This window comes from Aptenodytes forsteri, unplaced genomic scaffold (genome assembly GCF_000699145.1).
Source record: "Aptenodytes forsteri isolate BGI_AS27 unplaced genomic scaffold, ASM69914v1 Scaffold34, whole genome shotgun sequence".
In the NCBI taxonomy this organism is placed as follows: domain Eukaryota; kingdom Metazoa; phylum Chordata; class Aves; order Sphenisciformes; family Spheniscidae; genus Aptenodytes; species Aptenodytes forsteri.
In genome coordinates, this window is record NW_008795038.1 from 627,186 (window position 1) to 653,044 (window position 25,859).

The 25,859-nt window shown below is 40.6% G+C and overlaps 1 protein-coding gene across 2 annotated transcripts in view; it reads left to right on the forward strand.

Annotated features, from left to right (window-relative positions):
* Nucleotides 1-25,859, forward strand: part of RPTOR (regulatory associated protein of MTOR complex 1) — a 163,370-nt gene that overhangs the window by 71,390 nt on the left and 66,121 nt on the right. For both annotated transcript variants that reach the window (XM_009276812.2, XM_009276813.2), the window contains exons 8-12: nt 7,422-7,522; nt 8,479-8,623; nt 18,405-18,480; nt 21,952-22,053; nt 25,628-25,711. In XM_009276812.2, coding sequence (XP_009275087.1) covers nt 7,422-7,522; nt 8,479-8,623; nt 18,405-18,480; nt 21,952-22,053; nt 25,628-25,711 — 508 coding nt within the window. The remainder of the gene's footprint in view (nt 1-7,421; nt 7,523-8,478; nt 8,624-18,404; nt 18,481-21,951; nt 22,054-25,627; nt 25,712-25,859) is intronic.

Below are 25,859 nucleotides of genomic sequence, written 5' to 3' on the forward strand. Positions count from 1 at the left end.
TTTTCCCAGGTGATCCCAGTAGGAAATATCAGCTACTCCGGTCCCTTTTAGTAAATTCTCCTGTGCCAGGCTGTTGAACTGGCAAGAGCTATCTATCCCAGCCGAACCCAGGACAGCAAGCGACTAAAGGCAGTTGAAGGCAGAGGACAGTTCTGATGTTGACAGGACCGTGGTCTCTCTGTATCAGGTCTGTGTCATCACAGCTGCCACAAGTTAAGATGTCTTTGCAGATATTTAATCGATCATGGGCTAGTCCAAATTCTGAAATAGCGCAGCCCATTTTTTTATATTTATTATTTTATTTATAGTGGGAAAAACTATAATTCTTAGTTTGCCTTTAGACCCAGGTTCGGCAGCTTTCAGGCCCTTTATTTTCTTCCAGAAAATTCAGTAGAAGGCGTTAGAGCATATTTCAGAATGTAAGTGTTTTAGTAAGTAGTATTAGCCGCAGTATAACAGGGATGCTCTGCCACGCTACCTGTTGGTAATACGTCACTCATTAGTACTTGAGTTGAGGAAAAACTTTGCTTTTGAAGATGTTATTCTGAAAAGTTTCTGTTCTGCAATAAATCTGGTTTTATTGAAATGGAGTATTTAATTTTATCGCCGTTGTTACAGGGTATCAGTCTCTAGTGTAGGCAAAGCCTATTGTAAATACAAAGTGAAGATCGTACTCAAAAGGATGGTTTTCATGGCAACGCTTCTTTCATATCTTTATACAGAGCGATGACTGAATTGAACACTAGTGTACAAAGCCTTACAGCACTCCTGAACAAATAATTTAAGAACCTGAAACGTTTTGTCTTTCTCAAGTAGTTTGCCAAGGTTTCAGGAGCCCAATCACGGCACGCCTGTATCATTCATATTATTTTGTGATGAAGACATATTCTCTTTGAGCATGTTAATAACTATGTTGATCCTGTCTAAGCAGCTCTTGCCAGTTCAAGAGATTTCAACAGCATATATCCTGCCTGCGTTACTGTTTTACCATTTTCTGTGGTATACTCTCTCCCGTTTTTTCCTGAAAGAGTGAAAAGTGAAATATACTTACTCCCCCTCCCCCCCAACCTAAAATTATTGTGAATGTTTGCAGGTATATATCAATGCCAAAGCATCTTGTTTTCTGAAGTCTGATAATGCGTATCCCAATGTTACATATCTTATATTCCAAAAGTAGAGATAATGATGGAGCCCATCCGGAGGGGAAAAGCTGACATCCATTGAAGTAAACGCTCCCCCTGTAATTAAAGTGATTCATGGGATTTTGCTAAATTTCTGACAAGGACATTGATGGTTACACCTAGCACGAGCTCTTTAGTGACCCTGACATTTTGTAGTCCTCACTTTTCACAATAGACTGCCGTGATTTAGGTCTCTGTAAAGGCGTCTGTCGGGAAGTTGACGGAAGAAGCAATTGAGAGTCCAGAGATGTTAAATTGCAGCGAGCAGCTGAGACAGCCTGCCCTTTTTTCCTTTTCTTCCCCTCCTGAAAAAATAGTTTTTACAAATGAGGTCTGCTTTGTCCTTACTGTCAAAGGCTCTCGCTGATTGTCAAAGCATAATGTGAAAGACATCAGGAGAAGTGATACCAAGATGATAGCAATATTTCTCATGGGGAAAAGTACTTTCTGGAGCCTTGCGACGTTGTGGTTATGTAGATGCATGCCTAAATAGAAATTAAAAGAAACTTTATTTTATAGCCACAGGATGGATTTGAAAGAGGACGTTGTACGAGGGAAATGTACTCACCCCAAAATATTTTATCTGAAAAATGACATTAATGAAATGTGTGTAGTGGAACTCTACAAAAATAACAAAAGTGAAGTGACCTCTGCTTCTTTAAGAGATGTATGGATGATGTTTAAAAAAAAAAAAAGGCATAACTGATTATTTCAAATAGATCTTTATAACTCTGTGAAGAAACAAATAGGAGATTGCTGTATCTTGTGACTTTCCAGTATATGTTGTTGGTTATTTTAATGTAGTGCTGTGGTGCAGCTCTCCTAACTGGGGTCAGAGGTTGGTACCTCTGAGTTTTAGTGCATGGAGATGGAATTTGTCTGATGTCTTTAACTGATGGTCGGCTGATTCACTGTCCCTATCATCAGAGTATATTCAAATGCAACCTGAGAGTTAAGAATCACTCTTCTGTTGCCTTTGGAAGCTTAAACCTTAATTCTCAAAGATGATTAAGATCAACTGTCATTGAGTAATACTGTGTTAAAAATCCCGTCCTCGGATCACTCAGCTTGTCATTGGAGTATTACAAACTGTCCTCCAGTTCCTGGGATGAGAGTTTGAGTAGTCCCATCTAGGAACAGAAAATACATTGTGTTTATTTTCATCTGCCGATTTGTAGTGCTGACTGTTCCAACTTTAATTGATTCCTGTGTGCAGCATAGAGAACAGCCCTGCTGCCCATTCCTTTCTAATAGCTGCTTTCTAGTTCCAGTTCAAAATCTGAAAGCTGTGGTAGGGTTTGGTGCAGTTGTGGAAATGTATTGCCTTTCATTCTTGTGCTATTGCCCACGCGCTCTCTGCCCTCACCATTAACACCTAATGCGTAGGTTTTCAAAGCATTAATCTTCACAGTGCTGGAGCTAGGTACAAAATTAGTATCTTCCTGACTATATATGAGGGCAGAAAGAAAATGAACTCGCCTGATGCCACATAAGATGTGGGAATGACATCCTATTAATTTCTGCTTCTTGGCTGCAGTCCTTTGTGGGTAGCTGTATTTTCTATGAATCTTGCAGTCAGTCTTAGAAAGGACAGTCATATTGTGGAACAATACCAAATGGATTTTAAAATCCAAAGTAAAACCTATGCTATACTAATGAGTAGTTATTTTAAGTCTTTAAATACAAAAAATAAGAAGCATACCTTGATCCCCAAGAAAGCGGATTATTCAAGTCACAAGGAGTTTCTAAGGTTGGGCTGCTAGCAGCAACTTTGGGTTTCAGCCTGTCATTCCTGCTTAATACCATCAGTAAGATGTTTATCAGCTCACAATCTGCATTTAATAAAGAGAATTTAGTATGAAGGGTGTGCAGAGCTCTCCATCTGGTGTAAAGATTCAAACTCTACCGTGAAACACCCTATTTCTATTTCCACTGAAAACTGGCTTGAAAGTGGCCATCAAATGGTTTAAGCTCAGCGTTTGGCTTGCTAGAGAATCTCGGCAAGGATCGCTTTGGTTTCTAATTAATAACATTCTGACTTATGAAACCCTGCTATTTTGCTGCAGAGGGTGTTCTGCAATGCAAATATTTATGTGAAATCCTCACAAGAGCAGTTGTGTGGCCTTGTGTTCCCTCTGCTTGCTCTGGGGGATCAGTTAACAAACACTGTTTCAGAGATGTATATTTTTCCTCTGATATCAAGACAGACAGGAATTTTTTATAAGATGTTAATTTCTAGCTGGTTTAGAAACTGTATTTATACAAGGGAATGTGCTTCATCTGAACCTGCATGGAAATAATACTGCTATACATATCAGAAGAGTAAGTTGCCATAGAGAAAGCACTTGCTTCATGTAGTTTGTCTTGATACTTTTAATATTTGAAAACTTGTTACAGAAGGGAAGCGAGAGTGCGTTAGGATTAAATCTGTAGGATGTCTTACCGGGTTGGGTGCATGTTTCCGAAACCTCCCCATCCTATCTCTGATACTTTCTCAAGGGGGAAAAAAACCTGTGCTTGAGAGTGCCAGGTTGTATTTGTGTATTTGAGTATCTGAGTATTAGTAAGACAGCCCAGGACCAAGTCTGTTGGTCTTGGTTTGTTGGTTGGTTCGGTGGGTTTTTGTTGGGGGTTTTTTTCTTCTTTTTTTTCTTGTTTTTGTGAGAAGCAAATAAGCATTTAGAAGGCATCTATAGGAAAGCTGATCAGCTTGGAGGCAGAAGCTGAGAGGGATTGAAGAACAGTTTACAGCCACTTTTCTTCCTTTAAGTAGCATTGTGCGTATGTTGATTTTGAGTCACAGTAGACTGTCATTTGGTCTCTTAAATCACAGAAATCAGGTTGCATGTTGGTCCTGTAGTTCCTTTGGACCTCACCTCTTATTACAAATGAACAAATACAGTATGAGATCTTGGTTCAGCTCCTGGATGAAATAAATTTGAGTGACTTTTTTTCAGTCTACAGAAGCAAGATCCTGGATGCTGGAACAGCAAGATTCCTGGTGGAACATTGCTGTTCCACCTTCACTGAATGTGCTTCGGTTAGGCCGTTGTCTCTGGTGTATTGATGCTTAGAATAATAAGTGTTAAGCCCAGAGGAGACCGTTAGTTTGTCTTCTCTGACCTTCTGCGTATGTCAGGCTACAGAATTTCACCGGGTTACTCCTCAGCAGAGCCAAATAACTCGTGCTCCTCTGAAGTGTGTATGCCTTGAAAGATGAAGATTGAATTGCTTCCCTTTCTTTTAATGATCCCGTGCTCTTCTTTCTTTCTCCACTTGTGTAAAGTATTTGTTGGCACCAAGATTTTTCTCTCTTGCAGGTGTTTATCCACAATGTTCAAGTTGTTCCTTGGTAATGTAGATAGAATGACCTCCTTAAATTTCTCACTGTATGACATTCATTCACTATCTTTTCTTTTTCTTCTAAGATTTTTCTGCACCTTCTCTATTTTGTATGTCCTGTTTTTAAGCAGTTTAAATGAATGGCAAAATGTGAATACTAGGCAAAACATTCTAGTATCAGTCTCGGCAATACAAGGCAAAATCACCTCTCTGTCCACTGCTCGCTCCCTTGTACAAGACGTGCTGCTGTGGTACTTTCTTGTGATAGGGATCCGTGCTCGGTTGCCTGTCCATTACCATCCCTAAATGCTTAGGGCTTTCCGAAGTAAACTGGTGTTTCTTTGGAGGGGGTAGGTTTTTGTTTCTGTTTTTTACTACTTGATGAATCTTCGTGCCACATGGAAATTTTACAGCAGAGAGTTCCTTTTATCTATAGATACCGCTGTTAAAAACATAGTGAGCATACTGCTGTAAAACATCAGAATCCAAGATCTAAGGGACCTGTGTACTGATGCCAGTGATTTTTGAAGAGAGGTTTAACGACTCAGGTTTTCTTAGAATCTTCTATTAAATGCAAGTTGTCTTATAGCCAAAACATACACACACGTAACGTGTGTGTTTGTGCACGGGTATAGTCACAGAAAGGCCTTCACTGTGACAAACCAAAATGTTACTTCAGTCCCACACTACTTGTGGATACGATAATAACCCTCTGGCTTTAAGGGAGTGCACTCAAAAGAGTTTATTTATTAAATGCTCATGTAACATGCAGCTGGATTATCCCCAGTAGAATCATTCGTTGGCCCTCTGCTTTTGCTTTGTTTGAGGAAGGGGATGTCTGTGTGAATATTTCAGGTTTTTGCATGATTTATTTTCTCTTATCTAAAATATAATCTTAAAATTAAAAAAAAAAAAAAAAAAAAAAACCAAAACCCTTTGCTCACTTTCACTGCGTATCCTGCGTATGAGCAGGGACAAGAGTAGATCGCTATTTGGAAAGCTGCCACCCCGATATTGATTAGTGCCACTTTTTTCTACTTCAAAATATTTAATAAAATTAACAATTGGACTCCTCAGCGTTTTTAGTACCTTACTACACCACAAATAGACTCCTGATAGGTATTGCTGACAGGATTTTGATATTCTTAGGGTTGAAACTACGTTCCCGGTTGCAGGCCGGATAGATACGCGTATTGACCAGATGGAGAAAGACCACGAGATGCTGTGGGTCGCAGAACAGCTTGCAGCAGCAGTGACAGTGCCTGCTGTTTGCTTCCCTCGCACGCTGCGCTGCCAGTCCCCTGACTCTTTAGGGGAAAGGAATTCGTTCTCTTTGAGGAGGGGAAAGAACACAATAAAAAAAAAATAATTTTGGTTTATTATTTTATACTTTTTAGGCATGTAGGTGCTGTCATGGCACAAATGGGTAAGATTATGAAGTGATCACACGCAGCACGGGTAGACTACCACTACGCTGAAACCCAGATTAAGTAAATACTTTTCCCTAGACAAGCATCAAATCTTGCCTGTAGCCAGTGAGGGGTAAAATGTGGTGCCTCCATTTGTGCTGTGACTTTGCAGTAGGAGGGCTCCAGAATGCAGCGTTCAGCAGCATTTTGGTTTCTTCGTTAGAAGGTGCTTTTCAGAGTGACGTTTTTCACTCTGGATTTAGTAATGCCTGATTTATAGAATTTAGAAAGAACGTGTCTTTTGTTGTTGAGTGTCTGTGGGGCACTATGTTAATCTTAAATTAGGTTAAGGAACTGGCATTCAAGTTACTGATTTCCATAAATGCCAGCGTATTAATTGGAAAGTTCTTAATTGCAGAAAATGTCTCCTGTTTGAACGAAAAGCTGCCAATTATGCTCAATAACTGTTTTAGCAAGACACTGTATTTGCACCTGCATGCGGTACTGGTGGCGATGCAACAAATCTGTAGAGAGATAAGCACCAAATTAATGAATTCAAGTTTTCGAAGAACCTACTGGGTGAAAAACTGTCTGCCTGCATAAGAAACGGCAAACATGCCCCTCAGAAACGAGCAGCCGCACCATCTGTAGCAGGCGCATGCATGCTCTGATCTTAGAATCATAGAACATAGAATCATAGAACCATTGAGGTTGGAAAAGACCTCTAAGATCATCGAGTCCAACCGTCGACCCAACACCACCATGCCCACTAAACCATGTCCCTAAGTGCCTCATCTACACGTCTTTTAAATACGTAAATATCTTGACTTAAATGATAGTCTAGCTGGAACGGTAGGGTGAATCTTACTGGGTTGCATTTCTTTATGAACAGGCAGTACTTTGCAGCAACAGGGAGCTGTGACGTACATGCATTACTGTCAGACAATTTTTAACAAAAGGACAGTGTTTTCTAACTGTTCTGAGCTTTCTGACTGTTTAAAAAATAATAATTGGGGGTTTTTTTCTGGAATACGATCACTCAAAAGTTCTTACACAGGGACGTTATGGATTGTGAGGATACAGTTTGTAACATAAATTGTATTTATTATTAAATATTTCAGCAAGAAGTGAATAACGGATAAAATGAAGCAGGGTGGCACTTTTGAAGAAAAAGGCATATCCATTGCATCTCAGAAATCAACATCATCTCTGTGATATCTTCCCAGATGTTTAGCTCAGTTATCTATAAACAGTTCCTTGTTTATCATCCTTTGTCTGGCAATTAATCTTGCAAGCAAATTCAAACGTAATAGATTTTTGGATGAGGAAAGTTTGTCCAGCAACATTAATTCTTGGTTAAGAATTAAGGTTCTGGAAATACTGTCTTTTGTGAACCTTGATTGAGGCTTAGACGCGTGCATGTGTGTGTATCTCAAAAATATGTTTTTTAATAGGAAACGTACCTTTTTCCCCCCCCTGCCACTTGTAGGATTCCTGGAAGACTGAATGACAGGAGAACTCCCCTGGGAGAGCTGAATTGGATCTTCACTGCTATCACAGACACCATTGCATGGAACGTCTTGCCTAGAGGTAAACTTGGGGAGGTGAATCAAGTTTTCATCAGAAGTGAGCATTGCTTATTCAAAGTAGAAGGATGAAGAGTAAGATAAATGAGACACTGAAATAGGGAGAAAATTAAAGCCTGATATTGAAAGAACGGATCAGACTGGATCTTAAGGCTAGTTAATTTTTTTACATTCGCTCTTTTTTTACCAGAAGTATTTCAGCAACCTGATCTTTAGAAACCAGAAGGGTTTTTTTCTGTTGCTAAAATGATTGCTTTAGTTTAAATAATTTTCTTTCTGACTGTATTTGTAAAGAGCAATCTATTTTCTTCCAGCCTTTGTTAGTATCATAAATAAAGGGGTTTTTCCTCTTTGCTGGTAAGACAGTCTGTGTTTCCCATGACTAACTTCATCCCATTTCTCTACCTCTGTTCTGCTCTGAATTCGTACTTCGGAGCATGGGTGGCCAAATCTGTACACAGTTTTCCAACTGTGCTCTTTCTGTTGCTCGGTACAGCATAAATTCTTCTTTGCCTCTATAGAAGATGGTGCATTTGCTGTCTTTTAGGATTCATTTTGGCTTCTCATAAGCACATCAAACTGCCAGTTAACAGGTGTATATAGTTCTTGAAATAGTACACACAGGTCCTTTTCTCCCTCAGTAATTTCCAAAAACTTAGGGAGGCTGAGTTTAAGTGAAACACCAAAAGAAGCATTTTATCCAGAAAAGGCAAAAACCAACCTGAGGTAGAAAGTATTTAATTCTGTTAATGGAGAGCGACTGCGATGTTTTAAGGGAACTCAGAGGGCAGGTTTCCATTTAATAGTTGTCATATCATGTCACTGCAAAACTGTTGTCAATTCCTTGTTCCTGGAATAACACATTAACATGTTTTTATGTTTTAAATGATTTTTGCATATTACCCGAGGTACTCAAGTTACAAAGATATGCATCTAGTAATTCATGCAATCTCTCGGCAGATCTTTTCCAGAAGCTCTTCAGGCAAGACCTGCTTGTGGCCAGTTTATTTCGTAACTTTCTCCTGGCAGAAAGAATTATGAGATCTTACAACTGTACCCCTGTCAGCAGCCCTCGTCTACCTCCAACGTACATGCATGCGATGTGGTAAGTCACAGCCAACAGGTTACCCTCGCTGCAAAGGCTGTGTGCTGATGCCTTAGGGAGTTTTCCGGCACTGTAGTCATGAAAGATTGTTACTACTTAAATCTACACAGTGCTTTACTGATTCAGTGGATCAAAAATGAAACAGCATCTGGCAGCATAATACTCATCTCCAAATGTATTTCTTTTCTGTGCATACATAATTATAACGTAATTCTGTAATACGGAAGCTTCAGTTCAGCCATGTAATCTTTCAGTCCAAATAGAAAAGAAGTTGGGCATCTGCCACCTTTATTTTCACAAAGTAAAGCTAGTCACCTGTGATTGTGAGGAGTGGGGAGAGCTGAGGGCCTGAGGGAAAAAATTCTTAACTTGCATTGTTGAAATAGAAGAAACTTTTTGCTGCAGAGTTCATCTACCCTTACTGTTGCTTTTAAGGTGATTAATGGAAATGGAGGTGGCACAGTTATCGAAAAGCTCTTAAATGTGGTTTTGACTATCAAACAAATGTCCCGTAAATAATAATAATAATAATAACAGTAATAACAAAAATACTTGCTTTCACTTTTTTATTCAGTGTGATTAAGAATAGAACAGTACAAAATTTGGCTAAGTACAAACTGGTACAGTCAAGCTAACGTCATTCTGTAGGAGAAAATGATAGCTGGGTAACTTGCTAAAAGGCTAATAAAATGGCAGGTAAACGTAGCTGAGTGGGCTTAATTTGCCTGCATTTTCAAAATCCTTTTGATAAGTTTCCTCCATAAAATTGTGGAGGAAAACAAATGTAGAGGAGGTATGAAGTGATGATGATCAGTGTACAACTGATAGCAGCATCGGTGAGTTCAAATTATATGTCACGCTTTCTCTAAGAAACAGAGGCAAGCTAACAGCAGAGAGCCCTGATAGCATTTGCTGGTGCTAAGCGGTCATTGAGGAGGCATTTGCTGGTAATACAAAGTTGCTTTAATTATTGAAAAGCACGGAGGCCATAGGGGAGGCTTTGGATGGAATTATTAGCAATTGGGCAGCCTCGCTAAATGTACTGTGTGTTTGTACATGGCAAACAATGTTCTTAAGTGCTTTGGATTAGCAACTTCTGAGGAAAATTGTTTCAGTCATTTGTAAATATGGTGAGTTGTTTTATCATTATGTCACGTGAGGGACATAATGAGTGGGACACGTTTTTTGCAGAAATTTTGAAATTAAAACAGTAAATTTCTTGAGTTATTTATAGCTTCCTTATTGCCAGCATATTAAAAACCTGTATTTCTGGTTCCTTATGGGAATATAATTCATTCTTATTGCCAGCGTATTAAAAGCCTTTATTTGTGGTTTCCTGTGGGAGTATGACTTGGAGTTGGTGTTGCCATCCACGTGCTGAACCACAGGAATGGAACTAGGAAGACCTGGATCCCATTCTGTATCTCTCATAGTCCTGCTTGGTAGCATGATGGATCCTAGAAACACAATCTTTTCTTTGCTTGTGTTGTAGTTCTCCTGGTGCAAAATGGTGCTGTAAATACCTTTGTGAAGTCCCTCAGACCATACCACAGGATAAGGGCACTGTTGCTGCTTTTTAGCATTTACCAGAAGAAACTCCTTAAGAAGAGTCACACGCAGGGCTTTTTTCCTTGTGAATCCCAAACACTAGCAAAGTAGACAGCAAGTGAGCAGAGAATCCCTTGACATACTTTATTCAGTGTCCTCCAAAAAATATGCAGTTTGAAGCAAATCTAGCAAAGGGGAAAATTCCACTTTTGTCAGAGGCGGCTCAGTTCATTATTATGAACTTTTAGTAAGGACAGATTTAGAAACTAATTTAGGGCTCGTTTAAATATTTTCTAAAAATAATCATCTGCACTTATCTATCGCCTTTCATTCAAGAATTTTCTAACGGAGCCCTGATCTGAAACCTCCAAACCCATTTTACTGTTTGGATAAACTAGGTAATGTGGCTGGAGGGCAGGGAGAGTGGGCCAAAGGAATGTTGAAAAGAATGGAAACTTCAAACAACATGATTCAATGATCACATTGAATCTACATCTGCATTGTTACATCGTGGATGATATAGCCAGTTTTTGCTGATTGCTGTTTTATTGAGACTTTTCACAGATTTTTCATACCCAGCATGTCAGACAATGTTTTGGGGAGCGAGTCCTGGCTGCCGTGGCATCAGCAGTGGTTTGATCTGCCAGTGATGGGCAAGAACCTCCAGGGTTCTCTCCTACAGTGTTATAAATGCATAATGAATGCAAAGAGTGGCTCTGGTGTGTATCAGCCAGTGCTCCTCAAGGATCTGACTTCAGACTTGAAGGGACTTCCAACGCCTCGTCCTCCTCCTCCTCCCCTCTGTGCTTTTTGGGCTGTTTAGTTGGGTTGTTTGTGTTAGGGCCTCACACCTTTCACTGTTCCCATGTAACCCTGATCCTGTGTGTACCAGGTGTGCGTTCCTGACTCAGGTTTTGGTTTATTACTTGCAGCCTAAGTGGTGGTGTGATGTTTTAGCTTCTCCAGTAAACGTATGCATACATTCTCCTCTCTTCCATTATCCTCTGGGTGCTCATCTGGCTTCCTAGGCTTTGCTCCTCTGTTCACAAAGGTAATATAAGATTACCATGTTTTTCTGCTGTTGTGGACACAAGCTGTTCTGCACATTCACAGCTGAGATAGTGACTAAAAATGGGATCTACATACAGATATAATTCTATATAATATCCCAGCAGAAGGCTAACTGGAGAAGCAAACTACTGTTGTACGTTAGTACATTTTTCGCACCATCTTTTGCAGAAAAGCTATAAGTAAATCTCACTGTTTCACTGACGGTAGCAATGTTACACACCATCTCTTCTGAACTTCGCATACACTGCCCTGATCTCCCTCCTCATTGCAGCAGCAGCCACGACTTTGCGCTCGTGGTGCTCTGCACTGGCCTTGTGACTCTCTTACCAGGAGCATCTCGCAGTCAGCGAGAGGGGAAAGAGCAGAAAGAGCTCCTGCCTCGCTGATGCAGATGGGCTCCTGAGGTCAGACCATGATGTTCCTGCTTTCCGCTTTGCTGTCTGTAGCTGGACGACAGAGCTTTGCCGCGCCTGGTGACGCTGAGTTGCTGAAGCCATAGAGGGGCTGAGCGAGGCTGGCAGCGTGCAGCTGGCTGTGAGCGTGCCGGAGGGGTGGGCAGATGCTGCGAAATGTTCCTTGCACTTGACTTAAGCATCAGTTTACCCCCTGAATAGTTATGACTGCCCCTTTTCAGACACTAAATCTGAACCATTTGCTCTTTATCTTTTTTGCTTCCCTTTGTCTGTGCTTGTTTAATAATTTTCCCTAAGTCGCACTCAAATGTCTCATGATTTGAGGGTCTGGCACGGTTGTAATAGAAGCACTGAGGCTGCTGGAGATATGAGCATCTGTTCCTTTTGGTTTAGTCCTTTTGAAAACAGCTTTATAAAATTTTGACCTATTAAATTGTTGTTCTAGGCAATTCATTTGGGAGACTGCTGTTACCTGTTCTGTTAATTATCCTTTTTACCTGAACAACTGAGGAAAAGTGAAAACTTATTTTTTGAGGGAAAATTTGACCCACAAGCTGTCAATCTTTTTATTTCACCAAGAAGGGCACCATATTTAGGAATCGGGAGAGCTGATCTCTGTGACCCTGCCCTGTTTGTAGGCTCAGACACATTTCATTCCTTCGTGTCTGTCTTTCTTTTATTGGCTTTCTCTGTTTTACCTGCTTAGCTGTAAACCCTTCTGGGCATGGGCTGTTTGTTTGTATTTTTATGGTGCCTCGCACTGTAGCTTCTTGGCTGCTGCAGGCAATACTATAATATAAGTATTAATATTAATATATATTGATTGCCTGGCTGTGCTATTCAACATTGAGAGTCGTTCTGTCTATTGTGCAGTAAGAATAGGAGGCCTGATGCTCTGTCAGCATCTTGATCTCTGTTGTGATGGATTATGGTTTATACATTACTGCTGTTGGCAGCAAGTTATATTCATGGCCTTTGAAAAGACCTAATAGTGTGTTTGGAAATATTTCCTAACATAGGTCATATATTAAAAATGAAGTACCTTAATTATGCTTTGGGAGAGCTATGATTTGTCCGTAATAGAAATACTGCACTAGTGTATACACCGACCATGAAATTCTAGTTGAAAGAAAGTCATAACATACTGCAAATAAAATAAGCTTGAAATTCTAGCTGAAAAGAAAACCGTAATATAGCAACCCAATTACAGGTAAGAGAGGAGCTGGAGTCTTTGAACGTTGCGGGAGCGTTGCAGAATGGATGCAGGTCTGCTCACCGATTTCTCCAAGAAATGAGTCTCATTTAGCTACACAGAAAGACTTAGTATGTCAGCAAGAAAAAAGTGATTGTTTGAAAGGGTATTTGGAATTGTTTGATATTTGAAGGATTAGATTCATTCAGATTACACCGTTGATTTAACCAGGTTTATTAACGACTACAAATAGTTTAATGGAGAGAAACGTAGGACAAAAGCAGCAAAGCATGTGCTTCAAGTTGTGGCTAGAGCAGGGGAATGCATTGGTAGAAGAAAGGAGGATTTCATAGTTGAACCGAATATTCACAGCAATAAATATTTTTTTAAAAATAGCTGTGTCTGAGAAGCTTCCTAGCTGTCTCCCCTAAAGCAGGCTTAGGGAATTCACAGTGTCACTGTGAAGCAGGTGAATTCAGGCTGAAATCTGAAAATTCAATCAAACAGGTTATGTAGTTGAATTGTACTTGCAGAAAAAAAAAAAAACTCAAGAAAAATCTTGTCCAACGTACTTGATAAAGTCTGAACTATTTAACGGTTCCAGAAATACAATTCAAAACAAGTAGATACCCTGGTGCCTGAGCCCCAAGACTACAGATGGCTTCAATTTCTCTTTAGTTGCTCCTCAGCATGACTGTCCCAGTAAGAAATACTCATTTTCACTAATATTATGTGCGGTGCAATATAATACAAACTATTCCCAGAAGAAGAGAGAATGTTAAAAGACATCAATAATATGTTATAAAAAATGTGACATGAGAATTAAAAGCATTAGACATTGACTCAGCCCAGAAAATTTGAGTGTAAGAAAATCTGCCTTCATGATCTGTCAGCTAATGTAGTATATGTGGGTGAAGAAAGACTAACGCACATCACTGTAACCATGTTTCATTTATGCTGTTGAAGTACTACTGTGGGCTTCCATTACCAAACATTTCACAGATTTGCACAATAAAACGGTCATTGAGCAAAGCTGGAACTCTCGGCCTTCTGTTCTTTGCTTAAAAGTCCAAACTTTGCAGCACCTCCGGGAAACAAAGTAAAGGCAGCTGGATGAGTTCACATTAAATTATTAAAAGTTTAAACAGTCCTACTGTAATGAAACTGGTATTAAACTGAGGGGGGGAGATAGATGGAGTCTGGGAGGCATGTGAATAGGGACTTTGTGCTGAAGGGCTAAGAAAAATTGAAACTAAAATATAAAGACAAATGTATGAGTATTTCTGTCACAGGAGAAGAGAGTTAATGATGGAATTCAGGGGAGCTCTTTCCCTGTTTAATTTTTATTGTAGAATTATGGAGGAGCAATGCCTTTTCATTTTTAATTTTCATGTATTCTGAAATACTCTATCCTTTCCCAGGATGATGCCTTGCATCTTGTATGTTGAGTACTTTGTTGAACCGATTGATCAGTGCAGACAGATGCAGGGCATTGTTGGCTTGTTTTCTTTGCAGACGGTTTCTGTTGGCATGCTGCATTGCTTTGCTTGTTTGGGATAAACAAAAGCACTTTCTTGCCTGTTTTTTAACTGAGTCAATCTTCCAACTAAGGAGAGGATTTAATATACATTTATTCTGAAATACATATGGGAGGTGCATGAGAGGAAGTATGTTTTCTCAGTAGTTGAACCTAAGCAGTCCCCCATCCTAACATAGTTGAAAGTCTGTGAGTTTGACCCCTTTCTTTAATGCGATTGCTTCGCGGCATAGCGTGGAGCACTGTAAAAGGCTTTTGCCTTTTTTGTGAAGCGACACTATTAAAGTTGCCAGGTCTCGAACAAGCATAAAAGTAAGTATAGCCATGCTGCGTGGTTGATTGCATAAAAAAAAAAACTTTTGAACTTGTGGTTTGAGGGCTGGTGGTCCCACTGATGGGTAACTCGAGCTTCGCCTCCTGTGGTGCCTCTTTCCAGGTTCTCTCGAGTTACTGCCTCATACACGCTGCTTTTAGACCACATAGAAATGGCCACCTCCTGATGGGTGGTGTATGATGGAAATCCTTTGGACTTGGTCAAATCAGTTGCTGTGTGGGATTGCTTGTTTTTATTGCCCTTTTGGGGGAGATATAACAAGAATGTGTATAAAACCTTACATTAAGTGTACGATAGCTTCTAACTTAACAGGGGTGTACAAAGAGGAGTTGTCCTCTCTTCTTAGGCAAGTGCTCTATCAATTTGTTGTACATACAGAGCGATTAGGACAACATAGTATTAAAAAACCTCATTAACACATTCTTTAGTAGCATAATGTAGTGAAGTTGAAACACTGCGATATTTTGGTAGGTTATCACCCGGTGGATGCATCATAGTGTCGTCTTGTCGCAGCAAGGGGTCCGGGGGTTATTGGAAGAGCGCAATAAGGAAGGAACAATGCTGAGGTATTACCCAGCTCTTTTTGTACCTACTGTAGTGAAAACAAATCTTCCAAACTTCCACTTTGCAAACAGCAGTCTCTGCAAAGAAAGGCCACAAAGAAAGGAAGAGAGGTGGTGATCTCTTGGGTTGGCTTTCATAAATCATTTCTAGGATGCAACACCATCCATCTTTGTTCCCCTGCTGCTCCCTAATTTATCTCTTGTTTGTGTGCTAAAGTGTAATATTAGCTTACAGAGCATATCTACAGATTGCCCACCTTTCTAGTTCCCTTTGGCATATTAAAACAGTCAATCACTGCTCCTCCTCCCCACCACCAGCAGCCACTTTTCACCATGACTGTAACAAGTATTTTTCCCCTTCTGTTTCTCTTCACGTACTCCGTGGCGTTAGTTCTTTACCATTCCTTTGTGGCTTGTTTTGAATCTTTTAATTATTGTGATGCCTGTTTAATGCCATCACCTATTTTGCCAATGCACTGAGTTAGCTATCTGACAACTCACTCATGAGTTGTGCGACCTAAAGTCTCGCAAGTGGCATGTAGCTGTTCTAGTAGTTAGAAGTAGTGTGATGTTAACTTCAGGCAAAACTTGTTTGCTCACGTGTCTGGTTGAGTGGGGAGGTTTTCTGTTTCCTGCAGAGACAGAGAAGAAAAAGTGTGTTGAGCAGGTTTGGACAGGCTGGAGAATCATTTTAAGTATTTGAATTGATTAGAGTCTCTTACACAGTTGACGTTAATCAGCAGCTCTCTAGATCATGATAGCAGTAATGTTAAGATTTTATATTGGTGGTTACTCTTTTAAAAGACTGAGTAACATTGGCTATGTGGCTACATTGATTTTTAATGGCCTGTTTTTAGAAGCGTAAAAAGAGGTTTTGTTTTAATCTACTAAAATATCTTTTTAAATTTTCGTTTGTTCTTTCTGATAACACTTAAAACCTTTGAGATTTGACCTTGCCAGGGCTGCTTTGGACATTTTTGTAGTGGTATTAGTGCTTCTTACCTAAAATGACCTTGAGGAGCTCAGCATCTTAGCTCTGTGCCTCTGCAGTATAACGACCTATGCAGAATCCTTTTAAAGGCAGCCAAAATAAGACTAGTTGTCTCTGATCTCTAAACCATTTTTCTCCTGTGTAGTAAAACTTATCTCAAAGGCACTATGTATTGACATTTTCTAATGTTTGAGAGAATTTCTTTAGGTAGTATTGCCCATTCCTCCAAGAAACCTGAAAGTCGGAAGTATTCATTCTTTGCTTGAAGTAAAATTATCTTTATATTTGTACTAATTGACTTTGCCTCTGCCTCAACCAAGAATAAATATCTCTCTCATCAGCTCTGTGTAAACATTTTGTCACCAGCATGGGTCTTTATTGAGCATGGGGGAAGCATTTGTTGCCCGTGCTTTGATTATCTCTTGATTACCTCTTAATTATATTGGCAGCATATTGTCAAGTGGAAGGTGAATGCTGTGAAGCAGAGGCACAAGGTCTGGGGCAACTAAAACAAGCTGCATCTCTTGAATCCATAGAAAAAATGCAAGAGCCTTATAGTTTATTTTTCCATCTAATTGGAGAGATTGTTTTCGGTTGAGAACAGCTGCCAGTTAGGCTAATGGGATAGATTTCGCTCGGCAGTTGTTCTAATGGAAGGCTTTGTTTGACTCAAAACAGGGCGATTTAAGAACTTATTAGAGCAGGTAACTAAAATACACTGTATTGATTATCACCTATGGCGTTACGTCTGCAAATGTTCCTAGGAGAAGAAAAATTGCTTAGCCTATCGATGTTAACACATGATGGCCACAAGCCATGGAAGAGCAAATGTGCATGGAGAGTAAATTAGTTTCTTTTGTGTAAGAAGCCCAGCGGGTGGTGATTTAACTCACTAGCCTTTCAGAGTGCATAAATTCGTATGTTAAAATGAAAAGTGCATGGAATGTCTATGGATAGAGTAGGGATAATTGTTTCTGGGGTGAAAAGTAACTGTTTCACTTTTTTAGAGGTGTTTTAGGAACTTTGGAGACCAAATGCATTTATTTTAGTTTGGTCCTCTTTTAGTTTGTGAGCATTTTGAAGCAGACTGTTAGCACATTCCGTTTGCACTGAATCAGCCACAACAGGTTCCTTGGCCACTGTACGTAATTTACGTGCTGTTCTAACTGTAACACTAAAATATTGTAAGTCACAATACTTTAGCCTTTAAATAGTATAGTAGATAAGTGTAAAAACTGGAGTCTTTAAATATTTTCTCTTCTTCTAGTTTAGTGCATGTCCCTCCATCCTTAGGGTGAGTCATGTAGAACCAGTCTTTGTAAACAAGGTTGCCACGCAAAACCCAACTCGGAATTAGATGAATGGAGGCTGAGTTACTTTTCTCAGCGATATGTGCAGTGACACAGTTTCTGTGTCGAGGATGCGGAAAAGGAGAATTCGTGTGGTGGTGCAGGTGTATCCGTAAATTGTGAGTTGGAGGGCTTGTCAGCAGGACTGCATCTTCCTGAGCTGATGTGACTTGAATACAAAGCAAGCGAGGTTTTGGATGCATGTAGAGGTGTGTGCTGAAGGATTATGGGTTGGAGCTAATCCAGGATTGAGTTCATTTTTCTAGTTAAAAAAAAAAAAGGTCATCCATTTTTGCACGAGGACAGGTACATAATAAGGCTTCCATTCACTCTGGCTTCTTTCTGTGTTACAGAGAGGAGCGGTTTCTGTGAACTTCAGCTAGGGATCTTTTTACCTTGCTCACATTTTGTTGGGCAGCCTGATGTGATGCTGGAGTAGACCTTCTCACTCTTTCTCGGAATAGTTTTCATATGTTACATCTGTCTTTTAAAAAAAAAAAAAAAAAGGGAATTTTAAAGCTTTTTAAATAATGTTACCTTGATATTACTTATGGATCACTTGTAATGACTTCTCTTTCCTCTTTCACCTTTTTCTCTAGGCAAGCGTGGGACCTTGCAGTTGATATTTGCCTTTCCCAGTTACCTACAATTAAGCATTTCTAATATTAAGCAGACAACACTGCTTTGTCCAGATACTTGTATGATCAGAATTTAATGTTACCTTGATATTACTTATGGATCACTTGTAATGACTTCTCTTTCCTCTTTCACCTTTTTCTCTAGGCAAGCGTGGGACCTTGCAGTTGATATTTGCCTTTCCCAGTTACCTACAATTATAGAGGAAGGAACTGCCTTTAGGGTAAGTTGGATAATATCTCAAAATGTTGTGTGCCCGGTTTTAACCCATTATTTGAAACCTCAGTTCAGTGCATCACTTTTGCTTGTTGAATCTTGAATTGTTGCAGTTTAAGGGATTATATTTTCTGAAAATTGTAAATGTCTACTCACCTCACTTAAAGCTGATTTTAAATCTATTCCTTTAAGTTCTTCACCATTGCGTGATTCTGATGCATGTCTGATTCGGCCCACACTTGTTGGTGAGGAGGAAACTCCTACCAGTAGCAATGATGCCTGAGACCTGACTCTTAAAATTTCAGAGCACTCAGTCTTGACTAACAGTATTGTTACAAAAAAAATCCCAACATGCCAGCATGATTTTTGAAATGAAAGGCTTTAACGCAAAAATTATCTCTTAGTGGAGTTATGTTTATCTGAAAATCAAATAAAGGTTGAGCATATGTCCAAAGCGTTTTCTTAAGCATAGTATCTTTAATAAGAGTCACTGGGGGTTTTTTCCTACTTTAGTTAATCTCAGAGAGCAGAAAAGTAAAATTTTTAATACTATATTTGGCTTAAATTCCTCTAATCAGAAAAGATTTTTCTCGATATTCCTTTGACATTTCATGAATGGAAAACTTTAATAATTACGGTACAACCTCAGTTACCTATTCCACCGTGATGTTTTCTCTAATTTTACAGTAACGTTCTTGCATTTTATTTATGTTACCAAACTTCCAAAAGGTTTTCTGGGTGCGTTGCAGGTTGTCTCCGAAGACCTGAGTACAGGAGGGGAGCTGTGGACTTCAGCGAGGGTGGGGGTTGCTAAAGATGCCCTGAGGCTTTTATGCTCCCGCCCCTTTTTTCCCCCACTGTATGTGCTGTATTTTAAAATTTAAACAAATATGATTTTTCCTTTCCTAGCTTATGTAAATTTTTATTTTGGGTCTCTAACAATGTCAGTGAGTGCTTTTATATTAGTGCCCAGTCTCATCTGGGCACTCACTGTCAAGTGAGTTGAAATTTAGCAAATTTCTGTGTGTTTCAGGGGTGGAAGGAGGCAAACACTCGCTAGGGATTAGACAAGAGATCAGCAAAGAAAAGTGGTTATTCTCAACTAGCGATTGATTCAATATAGGGTGGAAGCAATTTACAAGCAGGTTTTTAAGCCTGATAAATGTAATTTCTTGTGTATTTTGACTAGAACTTGAGGTAGGTAGAGCTATCAATGTGCAGCTTGCAGCCTGAATGCTGCGAGTTTCCAAGCTAGCCCGGGCACTAGACGTAAAGGAAGGAACAAGCCCTCTTCTGAGCTCTTCCTTCTGCTTTCATTTAAAATCCAGTGTGATTAATACCGCGTAGGTTTGTGCCTGTTCTGCAGAGAGGGGACAGATATTAACCTGTTGAACGTCTCTCTGTGAGGCACCACAGAAGGAGTACGAAACTTGGCTGTTCGTTTGGGAGGGAGTGGAAGGGGCTTAGCTCTACAGTGTGACAAATGGTTGGAGCAGACAGGCAGTTGCACACCTCTGATCTATTCCTTGTATTCTAATCAACGTTTTGCCCTCAAACCTCTTGATTTACGCCCGGCAAGAAGCATCGTATATCAGAGAAGGTTAGCTGCTGCTGGCCAGCAGTAATCCTGGGAGAAATTGTCATTCGACGCAAGGCAGGGGGAAGGGGTGTTGTGTTATTGAGGTTAGTCAGCCTGTTTCATAACTAGGCTGGCAGAAGCAGCAATCAGTGTCTGGGATGTCAAATGCCCGGGTGAGTCACAGGATTACCTGCTGCCATCCATTCACCGGCCACGTTGGCTGCTGCGGGTTTAGAGTCCAGTCTGGCCCTGGATAAAGCAATTTATAATCTCTTCAGGGCTGTTTTGTTTCAGCAGCTCATTATAAACCACGTATGCCTGACTTCTGCTTATTCTCTAGGTGTTCTTTCCTAGTCAGACCTGGAAAATATGGTAACCTGATGGAGAAGGGCCTGCGGGCTCACAGCGCTCGTACCGGGGATGGCAGGGGAGCGATTGGGCTTCTGGAGGGTTTGTGTTGGTTTACTCTCCCTCCTCCCATCTCCTCCCTGCCTCCTTCCCCCCTGATTTCTATTTCGCTGTAGATTTCTAACTGGAAGCTGCTGTGTGCTTTGGTCAGTACTTTCTCATACCTAGCTTGTATCACGAACTTGGTGTGATAGATGGCAAAAGGAATGTTTCTTCCAGCGCTGCTGTGCTGGCGGGGGATGCTGATGTGCCCAAGGACTGTCCGAGTGCGCACTGCAGAGTAGAGCGCTTTGGGGAATAAGTATCACATTTCTGACCAATCACCATTGGTGTTAGGAGATGAGAGATGCTCTGCACACTTGAGCAGGCTCCAGGGACTTAAAATGTGCTGCAGAATGTCAGATCTCACCAGGTAAACTTCCTATTTCATCAGCCAGTGTGGTGCACCCCTGAACAATCACATCTTGTTAAGAGTAAGACCGTAGTTACGTCGTATGTTCTTCAAAGTATGTGGTATTTTCTCTACTTGTATTTGCTGTCCCCTGAACCAGATCCCTTTATGTCTAGAGATGCCACAAGCTAGTATCCTTTATATTTACTGAATGCCATTCAGATGCATTTTGTAAAACAACATATGATTGTACTGTCTTAAGTACTAAGTACCAAAGTACACCTGACAGGTGTTAGCTGATGGGAGTTCACCCCACCCCTCATATCTTTATTAGGGCACTAGTGTAAAGTCTATTAAATACTGTAGCACTCTGCATGTTGTTTTCATGCTCATTTACCCACGCTACCAGGATATCTCTAATTAAATTAGTGGATTCAATATCTTAAGTAAATTTTCTGATTTTTGTTTGCCTATATGAAGTCCTTTTACTGTGTTATAGGTGTCAGAAGTGATGGATAGCTAAATAAAAGGCTTGAATTAAAAAACTGATAAATAGGAGGCAGCCTTCTTACAGCCCAAACCAGCACATCTGAATGGCCACCTGTTTGTAGGAGGGGTTTATGGCAGCCAGGGAAGACCGAGATGTGGATGGACGTATTTTTTTGTTGTTGCTGGATTGTATTCACTGTGGACTGGGCAGAGGTAGCGCTCTGTGCTGCTACAGGAGTGAAACTACCCCTGCAGAGCAGATAAACCCACTCTGTTCTATCTGCTTCTCATGTGGAAAAGATTAACCAGATTTCCCTAAGACCTTTTGTGATATCTTTTCCTGTTTCTCTACTCTTTCCTTCTCCTTTTTTCAAACACTTACACTAGAGAATGCCAGCATATTTAAAGGGAATTGTATCTGGTCAGTCTTTGGACAATTTTTATACATTAAAAAAACCCCAAACAAACGTTTGCCAATTAAAAAGAATCGTTTTTGGAAACAATAAATTGCAAATCCATAGGTGCCAAAACTAGTTGTTTCACGTTTTGTTGTTTTTTGGTTTTTGGTTTTTTTTAAAACCAACCTTGCATTCCTATTCTTGCTCCAACAGCACAGTCCCTTCTTTGCGGAGCAGCTGACGGCTTTCCAGGTGTGGCTGACCATGGGTGTGGAGAACCGCAACCCCCCGGAGCAGCTCCCCATCGTCCTGCAGGTGAGCGGCCGGGGCAGGGGGCTCGGCCACAGCTGACACGGTGTGTTTGTGCATGTCTCTCCCTGCCTGCTGAGTGCTGCGCTATCGAGCAGATGGCATTTGGGTACTTAAATTATGTGGGCTCCTTCAGGATTAATTAGAGCTGATTGCATGTTTGCTAGACCTGTGCAGATGAAGACAAAGTGCTTTTCTTCCCCCATACCTTCACCCTCTGTTGAGCAAAGCTTCCTGTTATAGTCCATTTCCAGCTTCAACAGTATCAGGCTCTGCTGCCTCCTCTTTTGCTCTGAAGTAGCAAGACTTCTTCACAGAGTAGCACATCTTTGTTGTTTTCTCCTGTAGTATCTCCTCTTACACGCCAGCTCTGTCAGGCAGAGACTTCATCTTCTCTCTGTTTTCAGCAAGTGGAAGTTACTGCAATGTAAATAGTTTGGAAATGGCTTTTTTATCTGTCTGGTACAGCCTGGAAAGTGTTCCCTTTAATGTGATCCTGAAATTTTGCTGCAAGAACATAGAAACAAGTCTCTGAAGACCATGCCTGGAAGGAATGTAGAGTTCTGGTCATAAGCATTTGCTCAGACTAGACAAAATTCATATGTATAAAGGAGAAGTAAATCTAGGAGAAACATAACACCTCATTTCAAATAATATTTTATGGCAAGGCACATGTTAAAATTGTCATCTGCTCTTGCCCTCTCCTCCCCAGGAGTTTGTATTGACAGAAATATAAACCCTTGTCAAAGTAGCTGTGGTTTCTTCTCTACCAGACAGCAGAAGTCTTTCTGTTTAAAGGAGGAAGGTTCCAGTCACTTGTACAAGGATATGTGATTTCTTTCACTAAATGTGAGAAGACTCACCTTCCCTCTGTTAGCTACCAGCTTGTTTTCTGACTGACAGCACCATCAGTCTCTGTAAGACCAATTCTTAATTTCCCTTAGCCTCCCAAGCCTTGAGAGATCAGTTGGATAATCAGATGTATGGTTTATCTCTGTCACTGCAATGGGGGAAGGCAGGCTTCTATTCTAGCACCAACTTTGCTGCTTTCCAGTGAATTATTTGGCACCAGAGGGCTCTGCAGGTAGCTTAACCTTGCAGTGGAATTGAGAGGTCACCTGGCAAAGGAACCTGCTTTCCTTCCTGGAGCAAAAATGAGCTAGGGCAATGTAATTATTCTTATAATTAAAGCATATTAATTGTATAGTGGAATAAGATTGCTTGTTAACAGGTTTGAGGTACTTTGAATCAGAAACCAACTGATGAAGAGAGGGAAGGAAGTGCATTTCAGACCCCTTTTGAGTGTCTTTTTGCTTTGACCCCTTGGGAGCACTTAGACTACGCTGCTGTAGCCTAACAAAGGTTGGTTCTGTTTTCTCATTTTAGATGTGCCCCTGGGGAAAGAATGTATTTGAGTGCCAGGGGCACGATGCCAGCCATGCAAAGCTTGGATTTGTCAAGGACAGGGAGACGGTCCTTTGTAAATGGTCTTTTATTGACTTCAAGAAGTTGCTTTCCGTTTTGAATTCTTGCTGTGCATGGGGCAGATTGGACACAGGTGGCTTCCTGGTGCAGAGGAGAGAGAAGTCATCAAGGAGAAGTTAGCATACGCGCAGCCTGAACGAGCATGAGTAGCAGATGCTTGATCCTTGTGGAGGTACCTCCTGCCATGCGATCTCCAGTGCACATAGACAAGAGCAGCACTTATTCCGCAGAAAGCCCTGGGGAGACCACTGCTGCAGTCCCCTTCTACCATCTTGCATTTGTTAGGAGATTCCTGCTAAAATGTGGACTGTTACTTCTAAATCATCCTCTTTTGTCCTGGTTAATCTCTAACTTGCATGTGTGGACATAATTAGCTTCCCTGTCTTCTGTTTAGGAATAATGATGGACAAATGTCAGGGAGGGATGCGATGCAGTGCTGTGTGCATATAGTGGCACAGTGTAGCAATTTTGTAATTTCACTAAAAGTTCGTAAATCGTGCATAGGCTCCTCACATCCTCATCCAAGTCTCTAGAATTTGTGTCAGTTTTGGCTTCAGGTTATTGTGCAAATCCATTTGGGAAGTGGGAATATAAAAACCTGAGAGAGAGATTGATGGCTTCTTTTGGTTTTGAAAATAATGAAATGGAGCTTTTAAAATAAGACACAATTTGATTTGGTTAAAGGTTCTTGTGGGATGCTGGCAGTGTTGAGATGTGGTTTTGCATCTTCACCTGGAAATCCTTTTCAATTATCATCCTTTTTTTTTCCCCAGCTATGACAGAGTTTGTGGATTTACTTGGGTTTTTTCTGAAGGTCAGATAATAACAGCATTGTCAAATTTGTATGCCTCCCATGTCTGCGTAAGCACCCAGCGCCTAACATGTTCCTGTCTGTTGTTTCAGCTGCCCCAGCTTCTACCATACCCTGGTTTCTATTACTGCTTTAATCTCACACAGCTGCCCCTGTTACTCTTGTGCTGGGCATCTTTAAAGCACGTTGTTAATCGTGCCAAGTTCTGTAGTAAGTTTATTGAATAGGCTGGTGCCAGCTAGGGCAGGATGAACAAAATCCTTTCTCTTACGACCTGTCTTGAGATCTCAGCTCCAATATTCAGAGGTGAAACACGCTCTCCCTTGTAACACGTTTTTCTGCTGGAATTTCTCTGCACAACTTCAGTATCTAGTATCAGTCGTCCATAGTATGAGACATGAGCCAAGTAATTTAGTTATTCTTCAATATTAAACATGAAAAATAATTTAATTTGACTATGCAGTGTGGAAAAACACTGAGAAAGGGATGGAATTGGGGAGCTAAATCAACGAGTCTCTTTCGCTGAGACCCATACTGAGGGATGTTACTCAATTTAAACTGAGGATTAAACGTTGCATTCCAATATCTTACATCTGTTAAGGAGATTAAGAACTGAAAGTCTGTTAATATTTCACACCAGGGTAGGTATAAGCCAGTAAACTACCACCTCATTATCGTTGTCAGACTCTGTTTTAATGAGATTTTTATTAACGACTAATGTGACCTTTTGCTTCCCTCTTAAGTCTCTCTCATCGATTTGCCAAGGAAAGCAAAGCCTCTTTTTCTGTTTCTGAGCTGTTTTGAGTAATGGGAGGCTGGGCCTTTTGCTCACCTTTGAATCCTTCCTGCAGATACAATCGTGTTCCCGCTTTATTGGGGAAAGGCAGGTGGTATGATGAGAATATTTGAAATCCATAGGGGCTGCTTCCATCTAGCAGAGCTATGCTGCATAAGAACCACTGCGCTTGAGAGAAAAATTAGCAGAGAGAACAAGTGGAGCAATGATGTGGAGACTGAGGATAACTGCATGCCTAGGAAAATGCCTGTAAGTGTCTGCAGAAACTTCACGAAGGAGAGCATTATCAGGAGGGGCAGCAACCCATTGGTGACGCTGTTCAGTGGGGTGAAAGTTTTCAGCAGGCAGGGCTTGTCTTCCAGCTTTTTCGTTCAGACCATCCGTTTGTTCAAAGTCGCGTAATGATCCTGAGGTCCTCTTACATTTGCTCTGCAGTCACAAGGATTTTTGTTCTTTTTAGCAATAACCGTTATTCCTCTCCTCTGCAGGTGCTGCTGAGCCAGGTACATCGGCTGCGAGCTCTTGATTTGCTGGGAAGATTTTTGGACCTGGGTCCCTGGGCAGTTAGCTTGGTGCGTGGATGTTGCATATTGTCTTGTAAAAGTCTAGTTTATCTCAGTACAGGCGATAAATACAAATTATGATTTATGGAAGGAAGATGTGGAAGATATTCCGCAGATTTGACAAATGATCAGTGTTTCATGTGTTCATGTGTGTGGA